The sequence below is a fragment of the Saccopteryx leptura genome, chromosome 9 (assembly GCF_036850995.1).
Source record: "Saccopteryx leptura isolate mSacLep1 chromosome 9, mSacLep1_pri_phased_curated, whole genome shotgun sequence".
NCBI classification, from domain to species: domain Eukaryota; kingdom Metazoa; phylum Chordata; class Mammalia; order Chiroptera; family Emballonuridae; genus Saccopteryx; species Saccopteryx leptura.
The window spans coordinates 10,909,706-10,922,392 of record NC_089511.1 but is presented as its reverse complement, the minus strand read 5'-3'; the positions used below and the strand labels follow the sequence as shown (position 1 = coordinate 10,922,392).

The window sequence follows — 12,687 nt, the reverse complement described above, 5'->3', positions numbered from 1 at the left end:
GGGTCAGAGTGAGAGCTGCCCCGCCCCTGCCGCTCCTGCCCCCACCCTAGCGCGGCCCCAGCCAGGTGGGCCGCACTGACCTTGGTGGCGGCCCAGTCGATCCAGCCTTTGCCATTGGGGTCGATGTTCATCAGCACCAGCCCCTCCACCAGGTCGGGGAAGATAAGCTGCGGAGGAAAGGAAGATGGGGCTTGGGGGGCGAGGCAGGGCGCAGGGAGCCCCAAACCCCCCACCTACCAAACAGGCTGTGAGGATCCGGCCCTGCCCAGCTCACAGGTGGTGGGAGGGTCCCAGGAGGAGGACACACTCTGCAAGGGCTTCACGGTGCCACTAAGGACCCAACTGAGGACAGCTGGGAACCTGTGTGGCTCCATTTCTAGCTGTCCCTGCCAATCCTGCCCCCAGCTGGAACCTTTCAGAATTCTTCGAATTATTTTGATCCTATGCCTATATCACTGTGTTTTGCCCCTTTTAATGTATCTTTGGAGATACTGCCGTTGTAAAACTGAGGATTAAACATCTTCAATAAAGCATTTTGTTTCTTGACTTTTTATCAACAAGGAAGCCCTAGGAACGGTCATTATGTGAGAACCAAAGCCTGTTTTGTTAGCCGTGGTGAAGGGACCCACCTTTTCTGTGGTACCCTTTGCCTGCGATATACACACATACTCATGGGATGTGGGTTCGGGGTGGCGGGGAATGGCCCACAGCAAACAAAACGGCCAAGTGTTAAACTTGAAACTAGAGCTGGAAATTCCTGGTCATTTCTTCTGAGGAAAGAAAGAATTTCCATCCTGAAAATTAACTTTTTAATTTTAGGGAGGAAAAGCTTGCGGCTCCCACCTGACACGATGTGTTCTTTCAAATGTGACTTTCATCACAAGCTCGCCAACTGAACATAGATGTCGTTTTTGCTAAAAACACAACTCGTTTAAATATTACCCTAACTAGTGAATGAGTGATCAGGATCATCCTTATTTTGTGGCTAGCTAGAGCAATTAGTTGTATAGTTTGTGGCTAATAGAAATTTTTATTTAGATAATAGTTAAGCAAGTTATCGTCTTTTGAGGAAATGTATGGAAAAAGTAATTTTTTTAAAAGTGAATTTCCTTAGAGGCAAGAAAGAAAAACAGGCTTTTTTAAGTGAAGAGGAAGTGTGGGGAGGAAGAGAAGGAAGAAAGAGTAGGAAGGTTCCCGTGACTGAAGGGTGGCCCCAGGAAGACCAGTCGTGGGGCTGGGGGACACAGGGGGGCACTCACTGCAAACTTGGCCAACACATAGGCCCCGGCTCCCACTCCGATGCCAATCACGTACTTGAACCTGCAGGAAGCATGGCTGGTCACTCTAGGGCCAGATGTGCCATTCAAACATCACCCAAGCAGTCCCCACCCGCAGCGTTCAGACCTCAGCCAGAGCCTGGCGGTGCTGCGGTGGTGGGGGCCCCCCCCGGCCCCCAGCACAAGGACAGGGTCTGGGCGGGGACTCACCCAAAGTGCTGCACCACGCTGGGAAGCATGGCTGGTCACTCTAGGGCCAGATGTGCCATTAAATGTCACCCAAGCAGTCCCCACCCGCAGCGCTCAGACCTCAGCCAGAGCCTGGCGGTGCTGCGGTGGTGGGGGCAGGGTCTGGGCGGGGACTCACCCAAAGTGCTGCACCACGCTGGGAAGCATGGCGGCCAGCTGCTCCATGGAGGGGTACTGGTACCTGCAGACGGAGCAGGAGGTCAGGCCCAGGTGTGGTCTGGGGCGCGCAGCTGGGGAGGGCCAGAGGGGACTCCGGGGTACCTACCCCTGAGGAAACTGCGACGCCCCCACCTGCTGACCGGGGGCGTCCACGTGGCACACCACGAAGTGCTTGGTGATCTCCTGCATGTCCTCGAAGTTGAAGAAGGTGTTGAAGCACAGCTTGTCTGCAAAGACACACCTGTGGCTGAGCAGAGGGGTGGGAGGCCCGTGGCCCTGAGAGGGTGGGCGAGGCAGAGGTGATCGGCCTCCCAATCTCGCGGGCCAGTGTGGAAACCAACGCTCAAGTGGCTAAGGGCACAGAGCTGAGTGTGGCCGGGGACCGACAGGCCCTGTGTGGAGGAAGGGGGCGCTCACTGCTCTGGCAGACACGAGGCAGGGACAGGCCAGATGAGGCTGGGATGGACTTACGATTGAGGCCCACGTCATGGTAGGTGAGGATGGCCGGGCGGTTCCCCTTTGGGGAGCCCCGGATCACCACGTGCAGAAGGCCGTAAGGCGTCTCAATGTCGTGTTCCTAGAGGGGAGACACAGCGCTGGGTGCTTCGGGAAGCCCCCACTCCTGACTCTTGCAGGGAAAGAGGATGTGGGCCAGTCTGGATCTCCCGGGCCTGTGGCGTGGCCTCCGTGCCCCGTGGGGGCGGGACATCCCACTCGATTCACTCCAAGTAGCCCGCAGAGAAGATGTGACAGATGGAGCACCCCTTCCCAGAGGTGTTCGGCACAGGGACATGTGCACTGATACACATAGGAAAGTTTTGGTCCCCTTTGCAAACTAGCCAGTGGGGTGAGCTGCCACAGCCCAGGCTCTGCTGCACGCAGCCCGCCAGCGTTCAGCAAGGCCTGTTTCCCCAGCTCTCTAGGACAGCTCTGCCACCCCAGCCTGAGTCCCACCCTCATCTGTCCCTCCCCTATTTGGATCCTTCGAGGGCTGCTACTGCTCCTGAATTTAGCCTCAATCCTCGGTAACCACGCCCATGCCAATAGGCCCCGCCTCCAATGTCCACACTTGTCCTGGTCCCACCTCCAGGCCCTGGCTCCGCCTCTCCTCCCACCGAGGATGCCCCTCCAGGTGAGCGAGCGCCAAGGCCGCCTTTCGGTTAGACACCTCCTCGTCCAGGCTCCTGTGTTTACACCCTTGGTTCTGCTGCTTAGGGTCATCAGTCTCTCAGGAAGCAGGGCCTGGGAGCTGCAGGTTCAAGTCCTGTTCTGTCCCCTACTGTGTGACTGGGAGCCAGCCACACCCTTTTTCTGCCTCAATCACCTCTTCCCAAGCCCTCTCAGAGGGACACTGTGAGCAATAAAGAAGCTGATGTCTGCGGGTGTTTACTTGGAGAGAGCCCCAGAGAGGGGCTGTTGTGCTGGGGCGTACTGAGTCTGGAGAGAAGCCCCTGCTGGCTGGTCCCGCTGCAAACCGGTCCCCTGACCCACCCAGCCCTCAGTGGGGAGAATCCACGCAGGCCTGTCTGAGCTGAGTCAACAGCCTGCCCCGCACCACAGGAGCCCTGGGCGTTGGCCCATTGAGTTGGAGGTGGGGTGAGGGTCAAGGACAGGAAGAAAACAGCACGTGACTGAACACCTACTTTGTGCCAGGTGTGTGCACGTGACTGAACACCTACTATGTGCCAGGTGTGTGCACGTGACTGAACACCTACTTTGTGCCAGGTGTGTGCACGTGACTGAACACCTACTATGTGCCAGGTGTCTGCAAGAAAGCAGGAGCTCTTTCCCCCATCTCGCAGGTGGTGGACACTTCAGGGTCAAAGAGAACCAAAGTCTCTTTCCCCGACAGGAGAGGGAAAGACTCAGGAGGTAGGAGACAGCTTCTTGGGGACTGGTCTTTTGGGTCTGGGCCTAGAGGACCACTGTCCAGGCCTGTGTCTCCAGCGGGTAGTGACAAGGTGGTGCCAACCCCACGGCCAAAGGCCACACACCCTGGGGCCACACTGCTGCTGCGAGGTCCTGTTAGATACACTTTGTCACCCTCTAGGCAGGCCTAGGGCCACCGCAGCCTCCCCAAGTCCCAGGCCTGTCCTCCCTCAGGGCCACCAGGACAAGGAACACTTTCTGCTCACTACCACTGACTAGATACTTTTCATGTGTCTTCGCATTTACTCCCTACAGGGATGCAAGCCACAAAGGAGCAAACTAAGGGTGGGAAAGGAGACATGACTTGCCCAAGGTCAAGCCCAGAGAGGGCAGGGCAGGCCTTGCCAGGTGCAGACCTCGGGGTATACGCTGAAGGCTGCCTGTTCTGAGAGCGAGCTTCACCCCAGAGACCTCCCAGCAGGCAGCCTCTCCAGAGGGTGGGGCCGGGGCAGGAGGGATGCCCATTGAATAAGAGCAGATATGTACTTCCTGCGGCGGGGAGGGCAGTCCCCCGGTGGCACGGGGTCACCTTTCGCTCTTCCAGGCACAAGTCGGGGTGCAAGACGGCAGTCTTCTACACCCAGACAGTACGTAGGTGTAAGTAAACAGGCGTCTGTCCCCTCCCATCCCTGCTGTGACCGCCCAATCAATATACCCCTGGGCGGTGGGACCCAGCCACAGTGCCTGCCCCACTAAGGCTCAGCTCCCAGGGACAGAACAGAGTCGGGGGCATTGCCCGGGTGCCCCTCCCGCGCGGCCCAGTAACCTTGGCTGAACCCTTCTGCCGCAGGAGCTCAGGTCCAGCTCAGCTGATAAGGAGCAGGGCGTCCCCAACTCTTGGGGGGCTGCACACAGGAGCGGCCCCGCCCCAAGGGTGGCAGTGGGATGCGCTGGGAGACCCCAACCCCAGGACTGAGCGTTCCCATTGGCTCCCGGTGACGTCACCAGGCGCTGCCCGGTGGGCGCCGGCCCTAGGCACTGCCGGAGCCCGTCCCCCTCCGCCTGTGAATCTCCCCTCGCCCTTGACCTTGAAGGCTGCGGGCCTTCAGCGCGCGCGCAGGCGCGCGGTGGTGGGATGGGAGGGCTCCTGCAATTCTCCAGGTCACCCGCATCAATAATTCAGCAGACCCGGGCCGCTCCGCCGGGAGGCGCTGACGTCGTTGCCTGGGTTCAGGGGACCCGTGTCCCACGGACCTGCCAAAGCAAGCCCGGGTCGGGGGTGGAGGAGTAGGTGCGCCCCTGTCACTCCCTCACTGAGGAAGATCAGTGTCCCTGGGCACTGGGGCTGGAGCAGGAGGAGACGCCCTGGAGCCCCCTGGGGGCCCCTCCGCAGGGTCACGGCTCCAACGTTGCCTTCCCCTACCCACAAAATAAGGCATTACGACCCTTTGGCGTCCCCTCCACTGCAAGGACCCCAGCCTGAAGGCCCGGTTAACACCCCGCCCCAGACCTCCCCGCAGAGCCCTGGGGACCACGGAGGAGCTGCAAGCACCTCCTAAGAAAGCAAGAGGCTGTCCTGTTTGCACTGCGGGGCGGCCACCCAAACAAACAAGACCACCCGCACAGTCAGGAGCGCAGACACCTGCACGCACAGACACCCAGACACGCCGGGAAGACAGGCTTCCCCGGGGCGAAGGTGGTCACGGGGGCGAGGCAGCCAGCAGCCGGCGCGTGCCGGGCGAAGGGCACCGTCCGTGGGATGTGCACACGCTGGCACAGGTCCGCATAGGCTTACAGCCGAGTCACAGCCCCGTCTGTTCCGCAGCCTCCAGCCCTCCCGCGCAGGCCCCGACTGGCAGCTAACCCCGATCCCTCCCGCAGGCCAGGGTCACCGGGAGACTAGAACTAACGGTCTTGCCTCAGTTCTCCGCAAGGTGCGACTCCTGAAGGCAGATCTGATCCCAGACGTAGGCAGAGGGGTGCCCCTGGCTCCCCGACAGCCTCCCTGCCCTCACTCACCCCATCCCAGCACTCGGGCATCTTGCCGAGGGAGGCAACGCGCAAGGGCCTTAATCACTGGACTCCAGAGGCAGGGGCAGCTCCAGCAGCACGGGTAGCTCCCGCGGGAAGGCAGCGGCTCTGTGATAAGGTGCCGCTCCCGGGGCCATTTATATGCGGAGTCTGCCCGCCCTAGGCCCGTCCCTCCCCCCTGCGGGGCTTCTGAGCAGCCACTCGCTGGCCCGGAGTCCCGGCTTCCAGATTGGCTGTCGGGAGACAAACTTGGCTCCAATTGGCTTCTGAGATTCTCGCTCACTCAGCCCCTGCTCCTGTTCCCCTTCCCTCCCCAGCAACATATCATCCTTGATGGTCCTCAGCCCCTGCCTGCATCCTGCACACCCCCCAGAACACAGGCACACCCCGACAGCTGCACCAGGCTGCACACCGGGTCCTGGGAGGTGGGACACTGAACCACATGCACAGGTGCATCCTGTGTCAGGAACACAGGAGCCTCTCACAGAAACCCACGCCGATGAGGGCATGGTGGCCACACAGGCGAGCCCTAGACAGCACAGTCCTCGGCCGACAGCCTGGGGAGCCGGGAGGGCCTGAGAGGGCCTGAGAGGGCCCCGAGCCCAGCCTCTGCATCAGGATGGCCTGGATCACAACCTTGAGGGAATGTGGGGAGTCACTCCTGTCGGGGGCGACCTGGGTGGTGACCCTGCTCCAGGAGACTGGCTCTTCTCCACCCCCAGGGTCTCCCGTAGGGCAGTCCCCACCCTGCTCGCATGCACGCGCAGTGCCTGTCCACACCCCTGAAAGCAGGGTTCCGGGCCCAGGGGCCTGGGCAGAATGCAAGACCAGGAGTGTGTGGGGCACAGCCCAGCTCGCCCGCCCCATTCCCATCCTGCAGCAAGGACTGGAGTCCACCAAGAACAAAGGAGGGACATGCCTGCCTCCCGCAGACCAACCCAGCGTGGGGCCTGGCTCCCAGATCTCCGGGGAGCAGGACACCTGAGCCACCTCGGGCCCCATGCCCTGTCCTCCCAAGCAGCAAGGCTGTGCGTGGGAAGCTGCCCGACAAGCAGGCAGAGAAAACAGAGAAGGGGGAGCAAAGGAGAGCAGAGGAGAGGAAACAGGCCAGGGAGGGGCAGAGGAGGGAGCCCAAGGACGGAGGGAAGGAGAGACGGGGGGGAGGGGTGCTGGGCGCCTGTGTCCCCATTCTGTCTCTTTGGTGAAGGCCCGTGCCACTCTCCCCAGTCTGTGCCGATAGCCCTCCACACCGGCGGGCTGCTCTGGGGAAGGCAGTCACCGCCCGTCTCTGGGTGCCTAGTGACCTGGTCCACACCTGTCATATATGCTACCCTAGCCAGCCCACACCTGTCATATATGCTACCGCAGCCAGCCACAGCCTGTGCCTGGGGGCACCGAGACCTTGCCTGGCCCACCTCTGACCTCTCGCTCTGGAGGAGAGTACAGAGTGCTGGGTCCTGCACATCCCAGGGCAGCAAGGGTGTGGGATGGGGTATCCCCCGGCCCCCACAGGCCATTCTCTTTGTCCCCTGAAGCCACTTGGGCACAGGAAGAGACTTCAGCCACTGGAACTGGCTGCAAAGGCACAGCCCACAAAAGTCTCCCATATGCTTCTCCAAGTGGAGGACAGACGGCCTTCCATCCTTCCTGCCACCAAATCGCTGTTTCTCCATGCTGCCCATGCAATCTTGCGCCCACTCCAACCTCTGACCTCCGAGTGACCTTCCCACCCTTGGACTCAGGTGAGAAGCTGACCTTGGGCACTGCCCACTCCAAGCCACGGCCCCATTTTTGCTCAGCTCACCGCCCCCCCCCCCCAAGAGCTGGATGACCTCGGGCACGGTTGAACTTTCCTGTGCCCCAGGCTCCTCAATGGTAAAATAGGAACTGTGCCTTCCACACAGAGTTGCTATGAGAATGAGAAAAAGTTGCATAAATCACTCCAGACCTGACCACACGCCTGCCCAAGCCCTGCCTGGGTCTGGAAGAAATGGGACAATCAATGGGCCTTTCCATTCCGCTGGCCCCTTCCCTGGAGGCTGCGCAGTTGTGGCTGAACAAGGCAGGCTCTGGTCCTCCTATCTGAACCCAGTCACAGCTCTGCCATGTCTTTGCTGTGTGACCTTGGGCAGGTCAGTCAACTTCTCTGAGCCTCCACATCTGTAAATGGGAAAACAGCAGTGCCTACTGCACAGGCAGCCGCACGGATAACACACTGTGCTCACAAACCTATGAGAAAGGACAGGGAAACTGAAGCTTACCAGCACCTTAGCGCTCTGGGCCCGAATGCACCTCATTAAGAGCAGCAAATGCATGTTAGAATACCTCCCACGTGCCAGGATCCAGTCAAATGCTTTACACATGTCACCTCATTTTATCTTCTATCCCCTCCCCCCCACAGATGAGGAAAATGAGGCAGGCGATGTCTGCTCTGGGATTTTATGTCACTAGCCCCTCCTGGGGAGGAGGTCCTGTTTTTGCACACACTCCCGTCCTCTTTGGGAGCAGGGAGGACAAAGAGGACTCCCTGGCGTGCCCGCAGTGATCTCCGGCTGGCCCTCCGCTGTCTCATGGCCACAGCCCTCCCTGGCCTCTCCCTGCGCTCCTGTTTGCTCCCTCCTTCCCGGGCCCTGTCCTGTCCTGTCCTGTCCTTCCCGGCTCCGAAGCCCTCTGTATTCGGAGCTGGAACTCCTGGGGGACCGGAGCACGAGCACACTGTGGCGTCCTTGAAGGGGCTCGTGACTGTGACCCGGGGCCGGGCTCATAGATCCGGATCCTTACCGCAGAGCTGCGTGTCCGGGGAGGAGCGCGCAGGCCGCCCCACCTCCCACGTCACCCTGGCGTGCACCCCGCGCGAGGCCGGAGCTGTCACAGACACTGACCCGAACTGAAGTCAGGCCCAGGCCAGAGCACTGAGGGGCCAGTTCCATCGAGCCAGGAGGAGGGTCCCGGAAGGATCTGAGTTTGTTCAGGGTGACTTGGTGGCCAGCAGGGCCCTGGAACTGGCAAGGCTCCCACTGTGTCTGCTGCCAGACATTGGCCGAGACCCGGAAATAAATGGCCACTACTCAGAGGGGAGAGGTGGCTGGCCGTGTGAGTGAAATCATCGTGAGGAGGAACAAAAACAAAGAATGAGTTCAGTTTTCACAGAGAATCTGGCATCAAACTAAAGAGGACATGGTTGTCCAGGCAACAGCTGCCATGGAAACAGCTATTTTGGAGCATCAGCTTGGCTTTCATTGGAGGAAAATGCTGATTCAGATGACAGCATCCCTCCCTCCTGTCTCCATCCTCACTCTCCCAGGCCTCCCTTCCCCCCTCCTATTCAAGGAGGGAGGGGCCATCTTCCCAGTGGGCAGGGGGCAGGGAGAGCCACTGTAAGCAGCGAGGGTGGTCCTGGAGGTGGTGAGACCCTCCTCTGGGACCAAGCCGGGTGGGTGAGGGGCTGGCCAGCTGTCGGTGCCCCGTCTCAGGAGCTGAGCTGAGACCTACCGTCCAGTCTGTGTCCACAGCCGAGAGGAAGGTGTCGGAGTTCTCCTGAGGGAGCAGAGAGGGTGGGCGTTAGACCCTGACTGGCCAGGGCCCCCCAGGACTTGGCCTTGAGCTTGCTTGCTGTTCCCCATTCATCTTAATGTCAACAAAAGTGACCAGCGCTTCCCAAGTGCCAGGCATCGGGTTAGTAAGCGCCTGACAGAGGAGCCTAGGAACAGATACTTGCATCAATTGTCCCTCTTCCTGTAAAACGTGAAGATTTCCATTGGCCGGAGAGTAGGGTGAGGCTCAGAGAGGCTGAGTCACAGGGCCACAGAGTGACAGAATCTCTGACTCCAAGTCCTTGCTGTTGGTCACTTTGTCCTGCTGTCCCCACAGTTGGTTTTTAAGGTCTGATTATCAGGGCACAAGGACAGAGGCTGAGGAAGGAGGGCAGAGGTGGCCACGACCGCCACACCACCTCAGGGGTGGGGAGGCTGAGGCCCAGGCAGCGAGGGAGAACGCCAGACTCTCTGGGCCGCACGGAGGAGCCACCTGGGCCACGGTGGCAGCTGCTCCCGTCTTTCCAGACCCGCCTACTTTGCTCTCTCAAAGCACCAGGTCCCGGGCTGTGGGCTCACTCACACCGACCAGTGTGAGACTGTGACTGGCGCCTGTCTGTCCCACTGTACTGCAGGCGCCACGTCTGGCTCTGCGGTCAGCACGGAGCGTGGCGTGGAATGGGTTCCCCAAAGAGATCTGGATGAACAAGTCTGAGCTCGAGAGTGTGGGCACTGTGGCGCACAAGGACCCCCTCTCCGCAAGGTGGCAGGGATACAGAGCAGAGGGGCGGGGACTCCATCCCTCGCTCTCAGACGCTGCACCTCAGCCACTTGGCCTCTGAGCCTCGAGGTCCGCGAGGATGCACGGAGAAGCGTGGTATTGGCCCCTGGTCTGCCCCTGGTCCTGGACTGTCCTGCCCGGGACTCTATGCCACAGATGCTCCACAAGCCTCTGCTGAATAAGCATGTGCAACAAGCAAGAAAATCACCAAAAGTCACAGGAGTGGGAAAGAAAAAACAACAACAACCAGCGATTCCGCCTGCAGCAGGCAGCTGGGGTGGAGGGGGTGGTGGAGAGAGTCAGAGGACACTAGAGGGTCTCACACCCAAACAGGAGAGCTGGTGATAGGGTCCCGCTGTCCCATAAACAATGGCTGTCCTCTGGCCACCTCCTGGTTCCTCCGAGACCTGAGGGCTCCGCATGGCCACTCCGGGAACTTCCCAGGAAGGGGATGGGCTGGAGGAAGGAGATGGGGGTCTCAAGGCAGGGGACAAGGCTGGTTAGTGACGAGTCCTCTCACTGGAAGACCAGGCACAAGAGGGAGGACAAGAAAAGAGATGTGGGAGATTTTTACCCTCAAGACCCCAGGGGTTCAGTTATCTCAGAGAAGGAGGGAGTAGGCGGGTTTGTTAAGAACAAAATCAACAAAACAGGATGAGGCTGATTGTGGCAGGGTGCACTGCGTGCTCTCAGGGCGGGGGGGGGGGGGGGTACCCAGGAGCAGGGGAAGCTGTGGGAGGGACAGGACCACAGGAATATACAAGATGGCCAGAGACTGGCCCCAGGGCAAGGAGGGACTGCGCTGGGGGCTGGGGGGGTGCAGGAATGGGGGTGGGGGTGGCAGGCATACCTGCAGAAGTAGTCACTCCCCACTGGACTCAGTGTTTTTTAATTTTTTATTTTATTTATTCATTTTTAGAAAGGAGAGGGAGAGAGAGAGAGACAGAGAGGGAGAGAGAGACAGAGAGAGAGAAGGGGGGAGGAGCTGAAAGCATCAACTCCCATATGTGCCTTGACCAGGCAAGCCCAGGGTTTCGAACCGGCGACCTCAGCATTTCCAGGTCGACGCTTTATCCACTGCGCCACCACAGGTCAGCCCCACTGGGCTCAAAGCACTTGCACCTAGCAGGCTGTGGAAGGTGTAAAAAGTGAAAGGGACAGACACTCACTAGAAAAGGAAACTCTGGCCTGACCAGACGGTGGCACAGTGGATAGAGCGCCGGACTGGGATGCAGAAAACCCAAGTTCAAGACCCCGAGGTCGCCAGCTTGAGTGTGGGCTCATCTGGTTTGAGCAAAGCTCACCAGCTTGAACCCAAGGTCGCTGGCTCGAGCAAGGGGTTACTCGGTCTGCTGTAGCCCCATGGTCAAGGCACATATGAGAAAGCTGTCAATGAACAACTAAGGTGTTGCAACAAAAAACTGATGATTGATGCTTCTCATCTCTCTCCGTTCCTGTCTGTCTGTCCCTATCTAATCCTCTCTCTGACTTTATCTCTGTTTCTGTAAAAATAAATAAATAAATAAATAAAAATTATAAAAATGATAAATAAATAAATAAAAAGAAAAGGAAACTGTCTCTGAGGTGAGTGAGGAAGGGACAGCCGGACCACTCTGGCAGGCAGAGTGAGGCCAGACAGCACCAGGTGTCCCTGACATCTGGAAAGGGCACGCTCAGAACATCTAGGATGTTTGGGGAGCTGGGGACAGGGCAGATGTGACCAGGGCCCCGGCACGGGGCTTGTGCTGAGCAGAGAGAGCAGAGAAGCTGAGAACGGAGTCAAGGCCCCGGTCACTGAAACGCAGACCCTGGGGGCCCCCTCGGGTCAGGGACTGGGCTCCTGGCTTCCCCATCTGTAAACCGGGAAGGGGGTGTGGGGACTGGAACAGCATAACCTGCATAGACACCCCCCCAGCCCCGAGGCCTAGAACCCTCTGAGCACAGGCCCGCAGCTTCCCCTCAGAGAGGAAGGGCACCAGGAGGCAGCGCGACAAGCAGGCGCGGGGAAGGAATCACGGGGCAGGAATCACTCTGGAATCGAACCCCAGAGCCCCGATAGGGGCCCTTCGGGACAAAATAGCATCTCCAGTGCCTCTGCCCCACTGCTCCTGGAGGCGCACTGCTGGTGACACGTGCCTCGAACCTCAGAGCTTGTGGGGACAGGACAGATGCTGCAGACTAGGAAAGGCGGGTGGGGAAGCACCGTGCTAGAACCAGGGGTTAAGTTCAGCCTCATTCCCTGATTGCTGTGTGAGCTTGGCCAAGCAAAGTTACTTCTCTGTGCCTCAGTTTTCTCATTATTGAAATGGAAGTAACTTTGCTAAAGAACCTCCCAGCCTCAAAGACAGCCAAAGCCACAGAGAGGATGGCTGGGAGTTAGTTGCATGGGCACTCAACTTGGGCGGGACCGTTTCTAAGGCCGGGACTAGGCTTCTCACGGTGGCCTGATATTCTGGCGTTGCCCCCCCCCCCCCCCCCCACAGAGGTTCAGCTGCGCAAGAATGGAGTGAAGACACGCGGTTCCCTTCTTGGCCACCAGGGGGTGCCCTCCGCCCCAGGACCGCGAAGGAGCGACTCACCAGCTCGGCGACATCCTGGCCCCGGAGCAGCGGCTTCTCCTCGGGGAATCGCAGCTCCTGCAGCCCGGCCATAGTCACGTCGTGGAGCAGGAGCCCTGGGGAGGGAAGGCGAGGACGAGGGTTGGGACCTGCAGTGGCCGGGACGCCCGGTTCCTGCTCTGACTCTCCCAGCCGGGCTGGGGGCAGGGGCCAGGACACCACACTGATCG

At 59.6% G+C, this 12,687-nt stretch overlaps 1 protein-coding gene across 5 annotated transcripts in view; it reads right to left on the bottom strand.

Moving 5' to 3' along the window:
- Window positions 1–12,687, bottom strand: part of NDRG4 (NDRG family member 4) — a 35,614-nt gene that overhangs the window by 6,813 nt on the left and 16,114 nt on the right. For 3 of the 5 annotated variants that reach the window (XM_066349884.1, XM_066349882.1, XM_066349883.1), the window contains exons 2-8: window positions 12,479–12,573; window positions 9,078–9,122; window positions 2,157–2,262; window positions 1,792–1,912; window positions 1,645–1,707; window positions 1,260–1,320; window positions 81–167 (exon numbers count right to left, since the gene is read on the bottom strand). In XM_066349884.1, the coding sequence (XP_066205981.1) occupies window positions 81–167; window positions 1,260–1,320; window positions 1,645–1,707; window positions 1,792–1,912; window positions 2,157–2,262; window positions 9,078–9,122; window positions 12,479–12,550 (555 nt within the window). In that variant the 5' untranslated portion in view covers window positions 12,551–12,573. Of the gene's footprint in view, window positions 1–80; window positions 168–1,259; window positions 1,321–1,644; window positions 1,708–1,791; window positions 1,913–2,156; window positions 2,263–5,573; window positions 5,709–9,077; window positions 9,123–12,478; window positions 12,574–12,687 lie in introns of those variants that run through there. The other 2 variants (XM_066349886.1, XM_066349887.1) reach the window with 1 other exon arrangement.